Source organism: Colias eurytheme, chromosome 23, assembly GCF_061535395.1.
Source record: "Colias eurytheme isolate Ceu_HAF_F1 chromosome 23, ilColEury1 Martin Lab GWU primary, whole genome shotgun sequence".
Taxonomy (NCBI): Eukaryota; Metazoa; Arthropoda; class Insecta; order Lepidoptera; family Pieridae; genus Colias; species Colias eurytheme.
This window is the reverse complement of record NC_143002.1, coordinates 3,923,139-3,945,049: the sequence shown is the minus strand read 5'-3', so window position 1 is coordinate 3,945,049 and position 21,911 is coordinate 3,923,139. Positions and strand designations below refer to the sequence as shown.

Sequence of the window (21,911 nt, the reverse complement as noted above, 5' to 3'; positions counted from 1 at the left end):
TGTATTTCTGTGTGTGTGTGTGTGTGTCTGTCTATGGCACCGTAGCTGGCTAACAGGTAAACCGAATTAGATGCGGTTTTTTTTGTTAGGCAGAATATTTTCCGACGCTGGTTCTTAGATAAAGTGTATCAAAATTGGTTCATCCACTTATTATACCTACATAGGGGTAAAAGTGGGAATGAAAAAAATGAAAGTTATAATTTATTTTTAAAGATCGTCGGGAAGTTTATGAAATTATTTATTCCTTTTTCTATACACTTTTCTTCGTCTCAACGGTTTAGTTACGTGCTCTCTCTCTCTTCAGCCTTTAGTTACGTGCGTGAGACAGGAAAGATCTAATTTGGATTTGTTTCTGGATTTGATAAAAACTGAGTATCGATTTGATAAAAACTGAGTGTCGATTAAGCTGATCAGTGGCTACTGGCTACACCATAGATTATTAAAAACATCCGTTTAAGAAAGGAAGGAAATAGAATTTGCTCCTCTCCCCCCCCCCCCTGGTTCCTAAAAAATAATATGATATAATTTAAAAGAAATTTTACGTAGAATTAGTTAGGCATTTCTTTTTTGATTTTCGATATTATATACTAATCATAATTTTTAATTACAATAATATGTAGTAACTATTTGGTATAGGTTAGGCATTTCATTTCTTGATTTTCTTTAATAAGTTGGTACGTAAGTTTTTTAGCTCAGTTTAGTAAGAAATTTTAATAACAATTCTTTTAATTATTTATGGTAGTACAACAGTACAGTATGGTTGTACGTATTTACTCAATAATTGTATGTTAAGTAGTAATTCAGCATGGGCGTAGCCACGGTGGGGCTGGGTGGGGCGCTTACCCTGGCTTTGATATGGTAGGTACTAATTGTGAAGGGGAGTGGGCCTGGGCGTGGGATTAGGACTGAACGTGGCATATGGCGTGGGAGTGCGAGTGGGCGCGGGAGTGGGAGCATGAAAATAAAAATGATTTTTTATTGTTGCCCCACCCTGAGCCCATGGTCATAGGTCCCATAGTCACTATTCCACGCGAACGAAGTCGCGGGGACAGCTAGTAGACAAATATAATCAGAAAGCTTTGAACTCCTAAGCTCAACCATAAAAGATAGACATTTATGATGTCGGGAGATATTTTTTATATAATATGGAGAACATTTCTCTCATACTTGATTTCTGTGTAGCTTTAACCATTAAGATACACGCATTAAGAACGCACACGCGACGAAAGCTTAAAAATGGAGTTGCTGCTCTGCTCACGAATATTAAAAATAATTGTACCAAGTTTCGTTTAAATCCGTCGAGTAGTTTTTGTTTCTATAACGGTTATACAGACAGACAGATGGACAAACATTTTTGACGTCGATGTCGATCTCTAATCACCTCGTGATAGTTATTTAGGAAATATATTTCATGTGCAGAATTGACCTCTACAGATTTAATATAAGTAGGTATACATATATTTAGATTCCAATTTCCATGTAACGATAAATTCGACTATACAATAACTAACAGATAATGCAGGTTACTCTCGTTTCCGTAAGTTGAGGCGGCTACATATTCGGTCCTAATAACATGACTTTTTGTGAACGAAACGACAGCGCGGTTTAATTCGATGGCAACACCATCAGAAAAAAGGAAATATTTTTAACTTTGAAAAAATATTATGATTTACACTATTAATACTATTTTAACATTAACACAAAATATAAGACTGTGAGTGTGTAAAAATAAATCCAGCTAGTTTCAAATCACACTTATGTTTATAATTAGGTATACGACATGAAAATATATTAATTACCAAGCAATAATCATACAGATAAATACTGAACAAAAGTATTAACAGTCAAAGTATATTTTTACTAACAACATGTAAATGATGAAGGAATAATAATTATCATTGACATTGAGTTCAGTAGGGATTAGGACTGAACGTGGCATATGGCGTGGGAGTGCGAGTGGGCGCGGGAGTGGGAGCATGAAAATAAAAATGATTTTTTATTGTTGCCCCACCCTGAGCCCATGGTCATAGGTCCCATAGTCACTATTCCACGCGAACGAAGTCGCGGGGACAGCTAGTAGACAAATATAATCAGAAAGCTTTGAACTCCTAAGCTCAACCATAAAAGATAGACATTTATGATGTCGGGAGATATTTTTTATATAATATGGAGAACATTTCTTTCATACTTGATTTCTGTGTAGCTTTAACCATTAAGATTAATTACCAAGCAATAATCATACAGATAAATACTGAACAAAAGTATTAACAGTCAAAGTATATTTTTACTAACAACATGTAAAATATGATGAAGGAATAATAATTATCAACGAACTAACCTTTTTGTATTAGAGTCCCGCCTCGTGATCGAATTATTAAAACACGAAGATTTTTAAAAATGTAACCAATGAACACAATCAATATTAGATTAACTGTAATGGTTAACTGTAATGACGACGCGGTTGGCGCAGTGGTAAAGTAACTGCCTACTGAGCCGACGGTCCCGGGTTCGATCCCCGGTCAGGGCAAATATTTGTGTGATGAACTCAATTATTTGTTCTTGGGTCTGGGTGTTATTATCTATATATATGTATTTATTAAATATTATATTTATCGTCGCCTAGTACCCACAACACAAGCCTTAATTGAGCTTACTGTGGGACTAGGTCGATTTGTGTAATAATGTCCTATAATATTTATTTATTTTATTTATTTACTTATAATGGTGTCTAGTTTGACTTAAGATAATATACATCTACCCTCACTTTTAAAAATGTAGTATATTCACACGAATTATATAAGCGCACCTTATAGGGAAGGGAAGATTTATTATGGGTTAAAAAGTTAAATAAATAAATAACATAATTATATTTAACTTATTAATTTTTAACATTGAGTTCAGTAGTGATAACATGTAAATTGATTTGATTTTTACGAAATCTCATAGATGGCGCTGAATCAAATTTGTCTTTATAGTACTAAGATTCATTAAACAGTTTCTCTGCCCAAATTACGTAAATGACGTAGTTTTTATAGTGTAAAGCTAGATAATAGCATGGCTTACTCAAAAACAACATTTAAACATGAGTCTTTAGATTGTACGCTGTCGTAGTACACGGAATACGTAAGAAAAGTAAAGGTTCACAGCTCCTCCCCCGGAGGTGATAGCATGATAATATGTTTAAAAAAACCTCACACGACCTGTTAGTAATATTCATGCAAAATTTGAAGTCAATCTATGCAGTACTTTTCGAGATTAGCTCGGACAAACATACAGACAAACAGACAAACAGACAAACAGACAAACAGACAAACAGACAAAAATTCTAAAAACTATATTTTTGGCTTCTATATCGATTATAGATCATGGATTATGTATTCTTTTAAAAAAATATTCAATGTACAGTTTTGACTTTCCTACGATTTTATTATATGTATAGATAAATGATTTCAATAAAAATATGTCGTTTTATTTATTCTTTTATTCTTAAGTATCAACTTATATGCCCCGTCTTCGCTCGTAAGACTCGTAAGTAACTAGGTAGCACATATTAGTATCCAACTATAAAAGTATTTTAGAAATAATCTAGAAGGTCCCGAGTTTAACTTGCCAAACATGATGACTCTTAAGCTTATTTGTATGATTAGTATCTATGGATTAATAATTAATATATAAGAATCAGAAAGATTAGTATAGACTATGTACCTACCTATCTACAAGTAGGTACCTATTGAGTGGGGTGATGTTTCTGATTCTCATACGCTATTTAATACGAATTAAGTTTGTATGTATTTTGAATTTTCGTTCCATTCGAAGTTACCTAGAATGTCTTATAAGTAATAATAATAAAATAAGTAGCGTTCCTTGGGATTTTAGACCCATATAATTTACATATTTATTATTGTGTCTAAGTCAGTGTTATCTGAACTTTAAAGACACTATAATTATATTTTATAAAATTCTGATTTTAACTTAGGATTTTAAAATCTTTTAACACGTGTTAGGGCAAAAGGATCAATAAAAACACAATCTCCATCAACACAATATTTATTTAAACTCAAGATACATGTGATTTATTAGCAACTCGATGGTCATCAGCTCGCATGATGAAGCCGCTGCTTGAGAACACTTTATCGTCAGCAACTGGAGGAATGCCTTCACCGACGGTTGCAGCTAGTTCGTTCTTAGCTGGGCTGTGGATAAAAGGCTTTGATTTATATTGTATCAATGGGGTTATTATGATAAAGAGTTTTTTTAAGCTATTGCATAGCTTCTATCGCGGGCCTTGAGCGCGGGGACCGCATCCAGAAATTTAGTAACGAAAAACCTCACGCTCCCCACGGGGACGGGCGCGGAGGTGTGGCTTGAAGGCATAGCATGCAATAGCTTTACCGCGGCAGTCCCCGAGTGACACACGTCTTTTTTTTATAATTCGGAGTAGATACTCTTGCCATGATTTAATCTTTCATTATGACATCGGTAAATATGAATACGAATAATCCACACAAAATTAAGGGTATGTGTGTATAGATAAGATATGGATAAGTTTAATAGTAAAATATACCTACCCATCAGGATGTTCTTTCCACGACAAAACTTTCTCTTCGTGTGTGACTCCTGAACGGAATTGGCGTCTACATTTAGGTCTGAAAAAAAAATATAGCTTAAAAACGATCACATTGAAAATATTCAAACGCTTTATTTACTATTGACTAGTATATTATCCTATTAAAATAATCAATTATGGATTGTTATCAAGTACGGAAGGCATTTAAGGAAGGCATTCTTCATAATCTTGTAGCCTGTTATTGTAGATACTACTCTGTAATTTTTAGACATCTAAATTCAGTTTAAGCACAACATTATTCATACACCAACTTACTCAATATCCTTATAAATAGCACAAGATATAAACTGTCGGTTTTTAAAGACACTAGTGTATAAGAATGGTCCGTAGCATTTGTTGGTTCTTTCTTTCACAAGACATGCAGATATTACTCCAATAACTACTGAATTTACTCCTTCACCATAAATTAAAGGTCCTCCGTGATCATTCTGCAAATGGATTCATTATTAATTATAGAAACTATGAACTAATAGATACATATTAAAACAGACAGCCGTAAGTGCAAACTATGCGATTAAATGATTAGTTGGTTTTTGTACATGTAACTATATTTAACGAAATTAATCATTCAGCAATAGATATAGAAACTTATGAAACGTTTACTAGCTCAGAAGAACATCTTAAGCATCAAATTTTAAGTATCGATTTAAATTAGAAATTAAAAGAAGATATAAATAATCCAACACTAGATAAAAAAGGAACATTTAGCAATTTCCAAACTCCATAGTCCATACATTTAAAGAATCGCATTAAATCTAAACGTCTTGTACGGTTAAACAATTACATATTTTATAAAATTTTATGTAAATATAACCTACCTCACAAAATCCACCATCAGCCTGAGACACATATCTCCTGGTTTCATTACCACTATTTTTATTAGATTCATTGTGGTAAGCGGAATGCATCACAAGGTTGGTTGGTATTTGCTCAGATTTAATGTCTCTTCTTAGGTCTTCATCGTCTGAGTAGTTTATGTCTTGGCAATCTACGTATTTCTCCTGTAAATATTTTTTCTCAAAGTTTTTAAAATCTAAATTATGTATTTCTTGGTCTTAATATAAACTGTAAATTATACAAGGAGGTTTCATCTATACACGATTTTTCTCTAATTTAGTAGGACAAACGTTTAATCACGAATGTACGTATGCTTTTCATAATATCGATTACAGCACAATAATTTTAAAATTGTATTTAATGTAATAATAATAAACATATCTAAATTTAAATTTCAAATAATTTACTGGAAAATATTTTACTCTCTCACACAGAAATAATAAACACTATTAAAGAAATTCAAAAGAAAGAACAAGAAATGCAGCCATACATTACAAATCTCTGACATTGTTTGGCCGATATCTTTGGTGCAGATCATATAGTTTTCAATAATGTTGTGGTATCGAGCTCCCCAACGGCGTTTGCAACGATTCTTAGGAATGATCTCGACGTGGGCTTCTAGAAGGTTCTGTTGGTTTTCCTTTCTGCGGTTGACCCACTAAAATAGTGTTGCATCAGCTATTATTAAAACTTAGATAGATATAAGTTACTTATATAGACAAACTGTTTGTACGTATTCAATTTTAGAAAGTTTAAAAAATATTTTTAACGAGAAGTCTGTTTCTACAAAACTTTATCTATGTAGGTAGACGATTTTATTTTTTAAGAGCAATATTTTACAACAAAATTCAGAACTGTATCTGCAAATCACATCGTGTCCCTTAGACGCAAATGTAGAAAAATCTGTTATTTTTGATTGAAATAAATAACTAACTGATCATATTTCGTAGAATTGACGTTTTACAAACCTCATTATATCTAGAAGTAGTTCCCCACCCAGCAATAGTTACAACATTGCCAGGATTTTCCAAAGTGTGACTTTGGTTATTATAACAAATGGGTTTAGGCACAAAATCGCATCCACGAATACGTCTATTGAAATCAAAGCCGTCTTCTATCTTTACTACAGCGATGTCGTTATTCATCCATCGAATGTTATCATTTTCGTGACCATCAAATACGTAGTCTAAAATTACAGAATTACTTAGCAATATTTAGTTCTCTAGACATTTTTTATATAATAATTTGTTATTTTACTAGGAAAAATCTTATTCAAGTGTTACTTACTTTTAGGAACGCATTTCCATATCGCTTTCTTAGCACCATTTTTTATGCAAGGATTATTATATCGATCATCTTCATCAGAATACCTGTAAATTTATCAAGATTCACGGTACGTATAATATCTTTACCCTTAATTATTTTTCATGCCTTAGGTCTAGATTATAGATGTTTAAACAAACTAATAATGTTCATGTTATATTTTTTTATCTTTGTTTTGCGTTCAATCGGATGAGATATAATAGGTAACTAGTGATTTTCTTACTTATAAGATCCAGATACTACATAAAAATGTTCAGCATCTTCTATACATGCAGCTGATGTGAGAATATATTCCTCGTGTATAATAACGCCGCCACAAAGCCAAGATCGGTAATTTGGTTTCTTGCTATTACTTCGTGGTAGTTTCAAATAGACCTACAACACGTTGTTATTTATCTATACTAATATTATAAAGCTGAAGAGTTTGTTTGTTTGTTTGTTTGTTTGTTTGAACGCACTAATCTCGGGAACTACTGGTCCGATTTGAAAAATTCTTTCGGTGTTAGATAGCCCATTTATCGAGGAAGGTTATAGGCTATATTTCATCACGCTACGGGCAACAGGAGTGGAGCCACGGGGGTGAAACCGCGCGGAGCAGCTAGTTATTGTATATAAATTGAAGTTCTTTTATAAGTGTACTAAATATTTAATTTCAAGTACAAATAAGTATCTAAATAAATACTAACCATATAAGGTCTTCCTTCAGTTACTTCCTCACCATTAATAATTCTTCTTGTTTCGTTTAAATTTAATAATTTGTTGACTTCAGGTGGAATTTGAGTTGCAACTTCTATTGCTTCAACATCTGGAAGAAAATCTTTATCCAAATGTAAATAAATAAATAATTTTACAGATGATTATGAAAATGTGGATAATGATGTTAAAGATTTACTTACAGAAGATATTTAAACAAACACAAATAAAGAAAAATATGTTCATGTTGTATTTCAAACAAAATGAGAAAAGTAAATTATGAACATGGAGATTTGTTCGAGCCAATTATACGCCTTGCAAACAAATGTGACTTTTACAATTAAATATATCAAATTAAAATTCCTGAACCTAACTGCACAGGAAGTTGTAAAATATTTCAATTATTGATAACGGAATAAAATATTTGTTTACATGCTTTTCTATTTTACTATCAATCATAAAACTACCTACATATACAATACTTTAGGTGTAGTTCAGATAAACTATATTATTATTATGTATTAATTGTTGATTGTAATTCGGCAAAATAAACTATTTTTATCTATCTACATAAATATATCAGGGGATAAATAATAAAACTAATATCAATTTAAATATTTATTGTTTTAAATTCGTTTCATTAAATACATGATCTGAAGCTCTCAGTACGACTCCACCATGTTGCATTACTTTATCATATGGAGTAACTTTTTCAAATTTATTTTTATTTGTTTGCGTTTCTACTGTTGTATATGTACTATTGGTTTGTATTTCTTCTTTATTACGTCTCGATTTAGCAACTTCGTTTTTGGCGGGACTGTAAAAAAAAATGTTTTATGCTACAGTTGTGATCACGTTTCTTTATAATTACTTTTCTTTCTTGGTGGTTAATAAATTTACAAAGTAAACATCACTGTTAATACAGCAGTTATATTTAGTGCTATTTAAACCATTTTAATAGTATTTTCTGCAAATAATTCAGGTTGTTCTACTGAGAAGATTTGTAATTTGTAATTATTTGGATAGAATCAAAGGCTATAGATATATAATAATTAATAAGAAAAGCGTTTGAATTTGATTTTTCATCGTTAACTATTAAATAGTTTATCCATAAACACCTACCCATCTGGATGATCAGCCCAACTTATATCTTCCTCTATATGAGTTTCACTAGTTCTAAATAGCTTAGAACAATCCCCTCTGAAACACAGCAGATTACTTATCATTATTTTATTACTTATCTCAACTTAAATGTTACTTTATGTAAAATGGTTTGCAAACATTGTTACATTGATTTGAGTTAATATAATTTTAAGTTTCATCAAGTAAACTGTATATTAGTTATTATTAAAAAAAGGGTTCTTTACTGTATTTTTAATTAAGAAACTAATTATTACTCTTATAAAATAAATATATTAAATCAAGATATACTTAGTATCCTTATAAATGGCGCAGTTGATGAGGACTCTATTCTTAAACACACTGGTATATAAAAATGGTCCATGACATCGATTGGTTCTTTCCTTTACAAGACAGGCTGAAATAACTCCAATGACCACGGCATTTGGACCACTACCATGAACAAGGGGACCACCGTGATCATTCTAGAAGTTAATATAAGGATAAACCACATACTAAATAAATATTATCTGATAGCTATATCAATTTTTAATTTTAGATGATCTAGAGACTAGTCTAGAAAAAGTTACATGAATATAGAAGAAATATATGATGTACCTAATGATTACGAAGAAATAAGTAATTCGGTATTACAATATTTAGTCTACAAGTCCTACATCACTTCCATAATGTTCAATCTTTAGAAGAGTAAATTGAAATAACTATAAGCATTAGTTAATTTTATGAAAAATTATCAAATTCTGTGATGATTTTTTTTTCTCATCAATATTTAGATTAGTTAAGTATCTATTGTTTCTACCGCATGTGCGATTAATTTAACAAAAGTTTTTTTAGCAGTTTTTGGTTTGCAAATATTAGTACAACCTACCAAAGGTAAGATCATTAAGTAAATTTGATAATATTATATGTATTTACCTCACAAAACCCGCCACTTCCCGCCAAACGTCTGCGCCAATCAGGATCATGGAATGCTGAGTGAACTAAACTGTCATTTGTATTGGACCTTCTCTCCCCTGAACCTAGCTCACCGGAGTACATTATATCCGTACAGTCAGCGTATTTTTCCTTAAAGTTATTGAAATAAGAGTAAAATTATATTTCATAAATATAATGAAATGCCGATGTGGCAGGCAATACAGCTTTCTGCCATGAAAGAAAGGTCCAGTATTTTTTATGTTAAAACGTTACAAGCATAAAAATGTTTCCTCTTTTTAATAAAAGCTAGGCAATAGGCATATTTTTTTTTTACTGGACCTTACATTTGTCAGTATTTTAGTCATAAATATTTTTCAAATAAGGATATTTGATATCACTGTTACAATATGTAATTTATGTCTTGATCAAACAATATATTTTATCGACTATCATTTATCTTACCGATGCAGATACAGTTTATATTATATACCATTTCATACAAAAGAAATTCTTACCAGACAAGCTTCACTCAATTCAGGAATATTATCTTTAGTGCAAATCATATAATTATCGATAATATTGTGGTATCTCGGGCCCCAGCGCTGCTTGCATCTCGACTTGGGGACTATTATAACATCTGTTTGTAACAGATCTTGGGATATTGATTTACTGCGTTGATTTACCCACTGAAAGGTTGATAGGTAAATATTTTTGTTTAATTTGTGGAATGTCTCTTCATTATTTTAAGTAAAGGATTAAAGGAAGAAAAGATGTTGGATATTAATTTAATTAATAAGTAGGCACTACCACTTCATAATTTCACAAATCAATGCAAGATGAAATTATTACTGTAAATAGGTACCGTCTATACAATAAAAATACGTAATAAAAATGTACTGTCTGTTATGTTTTTTCTTTTCATGAACAAGATGGTGACCAGACGTAGGTACTAGGTAGGCTTATTGTGATAAAATTCAATAGGTAGGTAGATAGTAAAATTCTGCGGAAGGCAATTCTGTATTTGAACCAGGATGAGCAGAATTTATCACATCTTAATAAATGTTATCCAAGCCTCACTCACCACCTCATTATAAATACGTTAAATTATATAAGTGACTGATATTTTGATAACGAAGATTAACTTCTACATTTCATCAATGCTACACCAAATTTTGTGCTTAAACAGAAATGCTAGGAAAGTTAATAACTATTTCTATTCAAATTACTATATGTACATACATCATTATACTTCTTAGTGCTCCCCCAGCCAGCTATAGAGGCAATAGTGCCAGGATCCTCCAACCTACTGCTCTGGTTATTATAACAAATGGGTTTGGGAATAAAGTCACAGCCGCGTATACGACGGTCGAAGTCAAAGTCATCTTCTACCTTAACTATCGCTATGTCGTTGTTCATCCAACGTATGTTGTCGTTCTCGTGGCCGTCGAAAACGTAGTCTGAAGGTAAATTTTAAATGTCTGGTTAAACAATTAGAATTTAGATCATTAGGAAAATTAGAAATGTTGTTCTTCATTTGAAAAAATTTGCGTTTTTTAGCTTCGTTTTAAAATAAGTGGGCAAGTTTCAAGATTATGAAAAGCGTAATTCCATGGTCCATGAGAATATAGACGAATTGTAAAAGCTTGTTCTGTACTTAATTAGGATTGTAATAACAAAACCTATATACATATTTTGTAACTGCATTCTTGGAAATAAATGTAATTTGAATTTGAATTGTTAATTCGAATAGTCTGATTGTGAGAAAGAAAGTTTGAAGAATTAGTGGCGGTGATGTTACTTCAAGGGTAATATTTTATTGCATTTATTTTTTTATTAAATGCATTATGTCTTACTTCGGGGCACACACTTCCAAACGGCTTTTTTAGCGCCGTTTTTTATACATGGATTACTAATCCTGTCATCTTCTTCGCTATATCTGAAAATGTTATTTGTTAATTTAATATGTAATATATTACTCACTAGTGGTCCGCCCCGGCTTCGCCCGTGGTACATATTTCGTAATAAAAAGTAGCCTATGTCCTTTCCCGGGTATCAAAATATCTCCATACCAAATTTCAAGCAAATTGGTTCAGTAGTTTAGGCGTGATTGAGTAACAGACAGACAGACAGACAGAGTTACTTTCGCATTTATAATATTAGTACTTATGGATTAGATGCGAACAAGGTGACTTGAAAGTACAAGAAATAGCAAGTAATTCCAATGCTTCATGCTTGTATATATACGTATTTTAGGCGTGATTCATTTATTGCTTTTCAAACCAAACAAACTACGGCCTAATTTAGCTGAATTCGGTAAACAGGTAGAATATACTGATGTAAAACTTTCAACCAGCAAAGCAAAGCCAGACCATAATAATACAATACCTATAAGTGCCTGAAACTACATAAAAGTGTTTAGCGTCTTCTATACAAGCCGCTGACGTGAGGATGTACTCCTCATGTATTATAACACCACCACAGACCCATCGACGGAAGTCTTTGTATCTCGGATTGTTTGATGGTAATTTTAAATATACCTTTAAATAAGAATGAAGAGAAATACATGATTTACGATATAATTAATAATAATTATTGTGTAAAATTTCATAGAGCATATAAGTATTAGAATAGTAAAAAGGTTTGGAACATAAATTGGATAGGCAATTGGCAAATGATAAAATTTTTGAAGCTTTATAATGCTTTACAGTTTACACTAATTGGTGATATGGACAATATGGAGAAAATTTTAAATCTCTATTTAATTCACGGTCATATGGTCTAGAAACCTTCACTTTCTATTCAAGTAGGAAATCTTCACTTCTGGGCCAACGCAGCTCAGATTTTCTGGCTCTTGTAATAAAAAAAGAGCTTCATCATCAAGCCTTCATTTTAATTGAAAAACTGATATAAGTAAGTAGTGCATATTCTACAGAATATTTATCTTACCATATAAGGTCTATTGTTTCTCACTTCGTCTCCATTTAAAATTCTTCTGCTCCCGTTTATAATATTTTTAATATCACTGATATTCGTTTTAGAGATAATATTTTGTACATAATTAGGTATTGTGGTTGCAACATCAATCGATTTTATACCTTAAAATAAACGGAATAAGATTACATTCACAAAGTATGGTTAATTAATTCTCATTACCTTTCAATAAGTTATTTAGTAAGTACTTACTTAAAAACTGTAAAACTAAAAGGTAAACAAAAATAAACATGTTCATATAGACACAATAATTTATCAAATTATTTCGTCATCCATTTGGATTTGATTCAAAACATTTGATAAATATACAATTTCACGGATGGTATGAAGTTTTGATTGGAGCGCGATGAATATTATTATTTTTTACTTTAAAGTAGTGGCGAACTGAATTTCCTGACAAAAAATATTTCAGAGACTCTCAAAAATATGAGCGATATCTTTTTGAATTTGAAAGTTGATTTTTAGAAAGTATTTTTTTTTTCGTAAACAAACATTGTATTATTAATAAAAAACAAAAAACAAAAACAAATTGATTTTTAAATCGATTGCTGAGGAGTGACATGGATTACCTAAACTTTAAAGGCTAGACGTTCCCCCGGTATGGCAAAAAAACGCGGGTTCGAATCCCGTTCGTGATCGAATTCTTTTTATTTTTTATAAAATGTCATTTAGACAGCATTTGAATATTAACTAGGTACATTGTTTTATAATTTATCAATTATATTTTAATGCTTAAATATTTTTAATGTACTCAGTCAAAATTATTTTCTCATAAATCAAAATAATAGTTTGTTTTCCCATGTTAATTAATAATTTGATATGTATGGTTTTCACAAAGGAAATAAGTGCTTTTGTTGTTTATAGTCATGTGATTTATTTTATCATAAAAGGTTATTTGCTGAAAATTAAAGATAGGAACTACTATTTAAGAACTATTATTAAACTATTGTTAAAGGAGGAAGAGTAGGTAGGCATTTATTAATTTGATATCACACAAAAAACAAACAGATATATTTTACTAATTTATATTTTGCGTGTTTTTTGCTTTAAAATAATTTTCCCCTTAGTAGCTGAACTTGCGATCTGTCTTGCTTTCTTTGTATTTCCAACACGAAGCGAGTTTGATTTATATTCACTCTTAGCAGCGCTGAAAGAACATTCAAAGTTTAAAAATTATAAACGATAACTATTTATTTAAAGAAAATTAATTAATAAATTACCGACAGATTATGATTCTTAAAATAGCCGAATGGAAGTTAAATTGATAAATTGGGCTTCATAAAGCAACAAAAACCTTACACGAACATTGTGTGATGACGACACACAATTTTTATGAATTAGTTTGTTTTAGCAGATTTTAACACATTTTACAAAATTTGCTTATATAACACATATATACAGGGTGGAAATTTCCTATGGGCCTTCGACGAGATGGCTAAAAAGCTAAAAATTAAAAAATAATAATACTTGTTCTATTCTATTCTAATAATTGGTATTTAGGATTTATTAAATAATAATAAATTAAACACAAAAAATACCCTTCAGGATGACTCGCCCAGCTAAAAATTGTCTCACTCATGCGCGTTTGTGATGTCCTCAACAATCTTTTACATGATGCACTGCAAATATATATTTTAGAATCGTTTAAGGAAGACTTTTTGTTAAAATAATAAAAATTATAACATCAGCAGCAGATATAGCTTCTGAAAAACACAATTAAATCATTATAACTATATCAGCCAAAGCGCCTTTAAAAAGATTGTAAATATGCGGATTTCGGATCAAGGCGAAGCATTTTCCACTCAAAACAACACTGTCAGTGTTGACGTGGCTAAAGAAAATGACAGCATTCGTGATTCCTTCAGCCGAGCCACGTCCACAAAGACTGAGTTGCGTCGCAAAGTATTACGCTGCTCGCTCTGTAGGACCCGCTTCTTGAGGTCAGTTTTGAATTTATTTGGAAAAAATAGGATAACAATAACTATGAGAAGGGAATTCTAATTCTAGCTTATATTTATATAATACAACACAAACAATATAACTACTCACGACTACAAATATTACTAATACGTACGCCATATCTTTATTAACAGCGCATCCAATCAAGTGGCGATTCTTCCACACACTCGTATACAAGTACGGCCCGTAGCACTGTCGCGTGACGTTAGCCGTCTGACACGCGGATATCACCCCCACCACTACGGAGCCAGTGCCGTAGCCCACTACGAGCGGCCCGCCGTGGTCGTTCTATACAAGTTAGTGGATATAATGCATCGAATGTATAATATCTATACAAGTACAGCCCGTAGCACTGTCGCGTGACGTTAGCCGTCTGACACGCGGATATCACGCCCACCACTACGGAGCCAGTGCCGTAGCCCACTACGAGCGGTCCGCCGTGGTCGTTCTATACAAGTTAGTGGATATAAATGCATCGAATGTATATACACGGCCCGTAGCACTGTACAATATATACGATACGTACAGTGCTACGGTACAATACGTAGCACTGTCGCGTGACGTTAGCCGTCTGACACGTGGATATCACGCCCACCACTACGGAGCCAGTGCCGTAGCCCACTACGAGCGGCCCGCCGTGGTCGTTCTATACAAGTTAGTGGATATAATGCATCGAATGTATATACAAGTACGGCCCGTAGCACTGTACAATATATACGATACGTACAGTGCTACGGTACTATACGTAGCACTGTCACGTGACGTTAGCCGTCTGACACGCGGATATCACGCCCACCACTACGGAGCCAGTGCCGTAGCCCACTACGAGCGACCCGCCGTGGTCGTTCTATACAATTTAGTGGATATAATGCATCGAATGTATATACAAGTACGGCCCGTAGCACTGTACAATATATACGATACGTACAGTGCTACGGTACTATACGTATTACGTAGCACTGTCGCGTGACGTTAGCCGTCTGACACGCGGATATCACCCCCACCACTACAGAGCCAGTGCCGTAGCCCACTACGAGCGGCCCGCCGTGGTCGTTCTATACAAGTTAGTGGATATAATGCATCGAATGTATATACAAGTACGGCCCGTAGCACTGTACAATATATACGATACGTACAGTGCTACGGTACTATAACCTATTGTTAGACGTAACTTTTGATTTAATATTTTTGTGGATGAATAGTTGTCAATATAGCTGTCACTGTTACCTGTCAGAACATGCTTAGCTGTTGAATACTATAAAATGCCGTACGGATCGTGCCTAGGGGCTCGGACGTTGTTTATACGACGTTTGACCCAACTGTCTTCACTTTGCTAATAGTGGTTGACTTGCTACGTTTTGTTATCAACTACCTACATCAATTAGCTATCTGTGTAGAATCGCAGTACATTCTTATTACATTCAAACTAATATTTAACCCGGCCTCTCTCTTGTTGTTTAATTTCTTACACTATAATAAAATTAAATATAGCCTATGTGACTCGAAAATAATGTAGCTTTCTGTTGGTGAAATAATTTTTTGGTTCAGTAGTATTTGTAGTGTAATGTAGCCTATATAACACAATTTTCAGATTTATCCGAGCGCGTTAGATTAACATAAGGGACGGTGCCTATTGATGATCAGTGTAATATATCCTGTTATAATAGCTAGTTAACAAAATCAATTGGAAGCCATGAAATACCCAATCTTACCTCACAAAAACCTCCCGATACAACTTTAGACCGTCTCGTAGCATTGCCATGGTTGTTAGAATGTATGTCTGTATCATGTGGGACCATGTGCCTCCGCCCATCCTCCTCATCTGATAACACCAGCTCTTTACAACTTATCCCTTGTTCCTATATTTTTATTGAATTTATTTCAATTATTTTCTTATTTTCCTACAATTTATGGTGTGGAAGTGTAAGTTACGTAAAAACTATGTATGCTGCGGTACAGGAAAATTCAAATTCGAAACGTCTAGCTCACATGAATGAATGGTGTTTTCGAAATATGTGCGTAAGTAATTCAGCTGATTCATCTCTGCTGTAAATAATAAAGTTTCTCTATCCGTTTGTTTATAATGTTTCAAAGTTTAAAATCCCTCATAAAATTAACGGCGAACTTAGTTACGTAAAGTCAAGATTAGAACTAGATGGATTCTTGTAGGTGGGACAGCTAATGCAAGATACATAAAATTTCACCACAACAAAGAGTCAAAACTAATAATATACTTACTTAAAAAGCCATGAAAACAGCTATCAGTCACAAGGTATTAACTTACATATAAAACACGATACACAAAGTACCTTACAAAGATCATTCATGTTTTCATCAGAACCATCTTTCGCGCACACCATGTTCCCGTCAATGATGTGATGGTACCGCTCCGGCCAACGAGCCTTGCAGCTTTTCTTCGATATCAGCTTTACCTCCGTTTCAAGGAGGTCTGGTGAATTTTCTGTTGTTAGGCCATATACCTGGTTGATAATCATTAGTATCACGAATGATTATCGATAATCGCAACATATTCATAAGTCATATAACTTCATAATACTCATTATAGAAACATATTATATGCTGTAAGGTTTGATGATGCGTTAAAGAGCGCAACAGGCGATGCAGCGGGCGTCCAATAGGGCGACAATAGTAAATTTTATGTAGCTGAATAAATAGTTTTAAGTTTAACTAGGTAAATTTAATATATAGCGATAGATACAACTATTCCCAGCTTCTCCAGCTCCTCCTGTTATATGCGATGTAACGCAGCCTTGTATCCTAAACAAAGTTAACAAAAATTAGATACATACATCACCAAAACTATCCGTAGTGCCCCAGCCAGCGATAGACGCAGTTATCCCCGGTTTCTCCAATTCTTCACTTTGGTTATTATACGCTATCTTCTTTGGCACAAAGTCGCAGCCTCTAATTCGTCTCTCGAAGTTAAAGTTATCCTCTACTCGTACCACCGCTATGTCGTTGATCATCCAACGTATGTTGTCGAAGTCAGCTCCGTCAAATACGTAATCTATATGACGTAGATAATAATATCATCGAACATATTGTAATCTAAAGCGCAAGCATGACATCTATTTTTAAAGTATTCGCAACGTCAACGTCAACGCTAGCACCCTGTATATGAATAAAGAAGCGCCCCTGCCGTCCGTAAAAGGAACTAATTTATTCCATTTTTCAATGCTTGGATAAAACTTATCCGTCCAATAAAGTATTACACGATAATATTAAAATGTCACGTAAACTGTCAAATACGGGCAATTAGAATACGTTTTTAAAATGGTAATTTTATACATTATTCGACGAATAAGTTTTATCCAAGCATTGAAAAATCGGCCCTTAATAAATTGTTCCGTTTGCGTAATAGTTTTCGTGCTTGCGCTTGTTTTAAACTATTTAATGTCTCTGGTAAATATAACGTAGCAATAATTATACCTATACAAAAACGAAATAACATAAAATTGAACTGATAATTTAGTTATATGAAAACATCTTTATAGGTAGATAGATACTTTGAGGCCCAAGTTGCTGTTAAATTTTATAAAACAAATTCAATTGTGAGAGTAAGGATAAATAAACTTAAGTTTTAAATATAACCTTAGTCAACATTAATAATGTTTTTTCATATACTTACTCTGCGGTACACATTTCCATACCGCTTTCTTAGCACCATTTATAATGCATTCATCATTTGATCCAACTGGGAACCATCTAAAATAACGTAATCTCCGTTTAAAAAGCAAGTTCATTTGGACACTACGAAATAGGACGATGTTATAAAAAATGTCGTTGTGCTCCGTCTGAAATTCTGCGGAGATATGTTTTAAAGATATAACTACAAAATATTATGTCTATATATCATATATCATAATATTATCATTACAATGTATAAAATAAAGCTTGCTGTCTGTGTTTGCTTACCTAAATCTTGAAAACTACGCAATGTATTTTTAAGCGGTTTTTAGAGTGATTGTAGAGAAAGGTTTTAACATGTAATATGCTATGTTTCCTACAAAGCGGGCAAAGTAGAACTTGTAAAACTAGTTTAACAATAATTTTTAGATACCTATGAGTACCAGACACAACATAGAAATGTTTAACATCCTCTATACAAGCCGCTGACGTCAGAATATATTGAGCGTCGATGATCACTCCACCACAGAGCCAGTTTGGGTCTAGTTTTGTTTCTGTAGTCGCGGGCCGTAAGTATACCTGTGAATGACATTTTGAGAAATAAATGCAGAAGTCAAAAGAAAATTAAAAAATCTTTAAATTGTTATTTAAGGTTGTTTGCCGTAGATTTTTTAGGATGTTGATTAAAGCGATTGATCTTCAAGATAATTATTGTTGTGTTGATATATATATAAACGCGAAGGTGACTGACTGGTTAGGTAGTCTAGTAGTCTATCAACGCACAGCCCAAACTACTGGACCTATGATATGAAATAGCCACTATGATGTAGACTGTAGGCATCCGCTAAGATAGGATTGTATACATTCTATTTTATAAAATAGGGGATGTAAGTTTAGTTTAGTGGGGAAGCTGCGGGAAAACAGATAATCTTACCATATATGGTCTGGTGTCTCCCACTTCACTACCTCTCAATATGCGTCTTGTTTTGAGAGACAGTACATCATTTGTGCTGTTTTGCGCAGTATGATTCAGATAAACTGAAATAGCTAAATAAATCGAGCATTATTACTTTAAGCCGGTGTAAAACTAGAAATGCCTACCTTACTTATTATTTTTTTAATAGCAAGTTACCAAAATATGTATTAAATATATTATTTAATGAAATATGTTTAATGAGGGAGACGCAGTAAATTTTTGTTAATTTGTTGCTTCTTATATAATTATTATGTAAGTAACTAATGAAAACCTTACCGTATTGAAAATGAAATAAATAAATTACTAAAGTCACGAAATATTTCATTGCACTGAGACTCAGAATCAGCCGAAAGTCATTTCATTTCACGGTTACTCGACCGTAGATTTGCAATTAAAATCTATCGATAACATGGGACGTTTTAATATTATAATATGTAATAGGTAAATGTGGCATGGTTTTTAGACACTTCTGGAAAAAAATTAATATTTTATTGATAATAGGTACATTATCAAAATTAAATTATGTAAAAAACAGGCAGTTACACATTCAAATAATATTTTAGTAAGAAGGTACTTTAGTATTTACCTGACGCAAACGAGGGTAGTTCTTAATTCGAAGCCTATTTTGTCTGACGGACTTTGATCGATGTAATTAGGCTATTTACCTAATTAGAATTTTTTGCATATCCATGTACTGGGGACTTTATTATTTTTTATTATTATGACGTCTTATTTCCAGACAGATTACGCCGTGAATTGAACTGACTGGCAAATACCTACCTCAGTTCTACGCACACGTGTCAACCAAGTACGTAAGTAAAGTAAGTACCCGTATTATTATAGTACTCTTTGGTAAGTACTAAGGAGGTGGTCAACCTACTTCTATATTCTATAAGTACACGTGCATTGAACACAGTCTTACTAACCTATTTCTATACCCACTAGCTGCGGCCTGCGCTTCGGAAAAATTCGAATTTGATACAGTGCACTACTTTATACTACACTATTCGACCATAGATGGCGCTTAAACAAAACATTTATAGTATTGCTATTCACCGATAGATGTCAAATAGCATTAAAATGGTATGCGGTTCAAAAAGTTTATTTATCCATGTTCTTGATAATATGCGTAAAGAAAATTTAAGAGGCAATTTTTTGACGCTTAGAATTTTACTTTTAACGTAAAGAATTCAAATTTAAATACTTACCTAAATCATGTTCATTATTTTTAGTTCATCTAAATTCTAAACCAAACTTACAACAACAATCAATTATCTATAATATTGAATACCTAGCTGTTGATTTATATAATTTTAAGGTATATTATCCGTGGTTGTGGTTCGTTTCTCTCGCCTTGATAGCTTTATGGAAGAGGTACAAGAGTTAAGAGCGTTATTCCCGCTCAACGCGTACCGGCCACAGACATACTAAGGACATACCTGCCCTTAGTATACCTACCTGCCGTTTGGAGCTGCCCCGATTGCGTAAGAGCTATACCAAAAAGCTCTAAAAACGATAACACGCCTATCCGCAATATATCCACCACTAGAGGTAGTAAAAGGCAGGCACTTAATTCTCCCCCCATGGACTTGAATAACTCACTCACACGTGATCTTGTGAGGGAAGTTGTCGATGAAGCAATAAAAATTAACTTGAAAGAAATTTTGTCTAATATAAACGATAACATAAGGGCCACTATTACACGGGAGTTTAAACCAATTAAGGAGGAACTATCTCAACTCAAGGATTCTATGAACTTCTTTAATAATGCGTACGAAGAGTTTAAAAATGAAATGGAACTATATAAAAGCAAGATTTCAGCATTAGAAAAGCAAAATGTGAGCTTGATTAATACTGTTGATGATCTACAGTCGAGAATAAGTCAATCGGAACAGCAACTACGTCAAAATAATGTCGAATTACAGTGCGTTCCGGAGCGAAACAACGAAGATCTGTGCAAAATAGTCAATAATTTATGTAAAACAGTTAAATCTAACCTGAACGAAAAAGATATCCTGAATTGCACACGCACTGCTAAAGTCAACAGAACTAGTAATAGACCACGGTCAATAATAGTTCATTTAACATCGGTTAAGATTCGCGATGAGTTACTCGCCTCAATAGCTAAGTTCAATAAATCGAACCCACTAAATAAATTAAATAGCTCACATCTCGGCGTCTCGGGTAATTCCTGTCCAATCTTTGTCAGCGAACATCTGTCCCCCGCTAACAAGGCTTTACATGCGGCTACAAGGATTAGAGCCAAAGAAAAAGGCTACAGATATGTTTGGATTCGTAATGGTAGAATTTACATGAGGAAACATGATGGCTCTGATCTTATAATCGTTAAAAGCTTGGAAGTGTTAAAGAAAATCAATTAGTTTCTTACAGTGTGTAATTATAGATAATAATCATTAACAATGTTGAATTTATACTACCAAAATACGCGTGGTTTAAGAACTAAAACTCACGCTTTTTCTAGACAAGTTCTGTGTAACTCTTTTGATGTAGTGGTTCTAACTGAGACTTGGCTGAACAGTTCGGTGCACAGTAGTGAATTGTTTGACTCTAGATACATTGTTTACAGACGGGACAGAGGTGACTCTACGAATTGCAAACGTGATGGTGGTGGAGTCTTAATAGCAGTTTCTACAAAAATTATCTCTAAACCAATTTTTTTTGAACATTCATCTTTGGAAAGTTTTTGGGTGCTTATTGATACACCCACAGTCAAGTCTTTTCCACCGCATCAGTTGGCAATTTGCGTCACTTATTTGCCTCCACCAGTTAATCGCATGTTAT

The 21,911-nt window shown here is 33.2% G+C and overlaps 3 protein-coding genes across 3 annotated transcripts; all 3 read right to left on the bottom strand.

Annotated features, from left to right (window-relative positions):
* Positions 1-4,057: 4,057 nt before the first annotated feature.
* On the bottom strand, positions 4,058-7,732 carry LOC149898239 (uncharacterized; the record flags this gene model as incomplete). Its single annotated transcript, XM_090115268.1, has 10 exons — positions 4,058-4,193; positions 4,569-4,646; positions 4,883-5,055; positions 5,446-5,628; positions 5,955-6,122; positions 6,433-6,650; positions 6,752-6,834; positions 7,011-7,162; positions 7,474-7,592; positions 7,705-7,732. Coding segments are annotated over 10 exons (1,338 nt in total), but the record flags the coding sequence as incomplete, so codon positions are not given.
* Positions 7,733-8,085: 353 nt separating this feature from the next.
* LOC149898238 (chymotrypsin-like protease CTRL-1) lies at positions 8,086-13,041 on the bottom strand (the record flags this gene model as incomplete). The annotated part of the gene is made up of 10 exons (XM_090115514.1): positions 8,086-8,297; positions 8,603-8,680; positions 8,912-9,084; positions 9,536-9,685; positions 10,051-10,221; positions 10,775-10,992; positions 11,389-11,471; positions 11,921-12,072; positions 12,482-12,630; positions 13,029-13,041. Coding segments are annotated over 10 exons (1,386 nt in total), but the record flags the coding sequence as incomplete, so codon positions are not given.
* Positions 13,042-13,417: 376 nt separating this feature from the next.
* LOC149898237 (uncharacterized) lies at positions 13,418-20,694 on the bottom strand. The gene is made up of 10 exons (XM_090115267.1): positions 20,568-20,694; positions 19,068-19,171; positions 18,567-18,712; positions 18,135-18,211; positions 17,296-17,513; positions 16,795-16,965; positions 16,198-16,344; positions 14,601-14,773; positions 14,065-14,145; positions 13,418-13,424 (listed from the first exon to the last, which is right to left on the bottom strand). The coding sequence occupies exons 1-10, from the start codon at positions 20,692-20,694 to the stop codon at positions 13,418-13,420; spliced, it is 1,251 nt and encodes a 416-aa protein (XP_089971393.1).
* Positions 20,695-21,911: the final 1,217 nt, after the last annotated feature.

What these genes read in the sequence shown, in the direction of transcription:
- LOC149898237 (XM_090115267.1), bottom strand. Translation starts at nt 20,694, where the DNA reads ATGGGGGGAGAATTAAGTGCCTGCCTTTTACTACCTCTAGTGGTGGAT. An exon ending in ATGGAAATGTGTACCGCAGA is followed by an intron (nt 17,514 to 18,134) that starts GTAAGTATATGA and finishes TACGTCATATAG; the next exon opens with ATTACGTATTTGACGGAGCT. An exon ending in ACATGAATGATCTTTGTAAG is followed by an intron (nt 16,345 to 16,794) that starts GTACTTTGTGTA and finishes ATAAAAATATAG; the next exon opens with GAACAAGGGATAAGTTGTAA.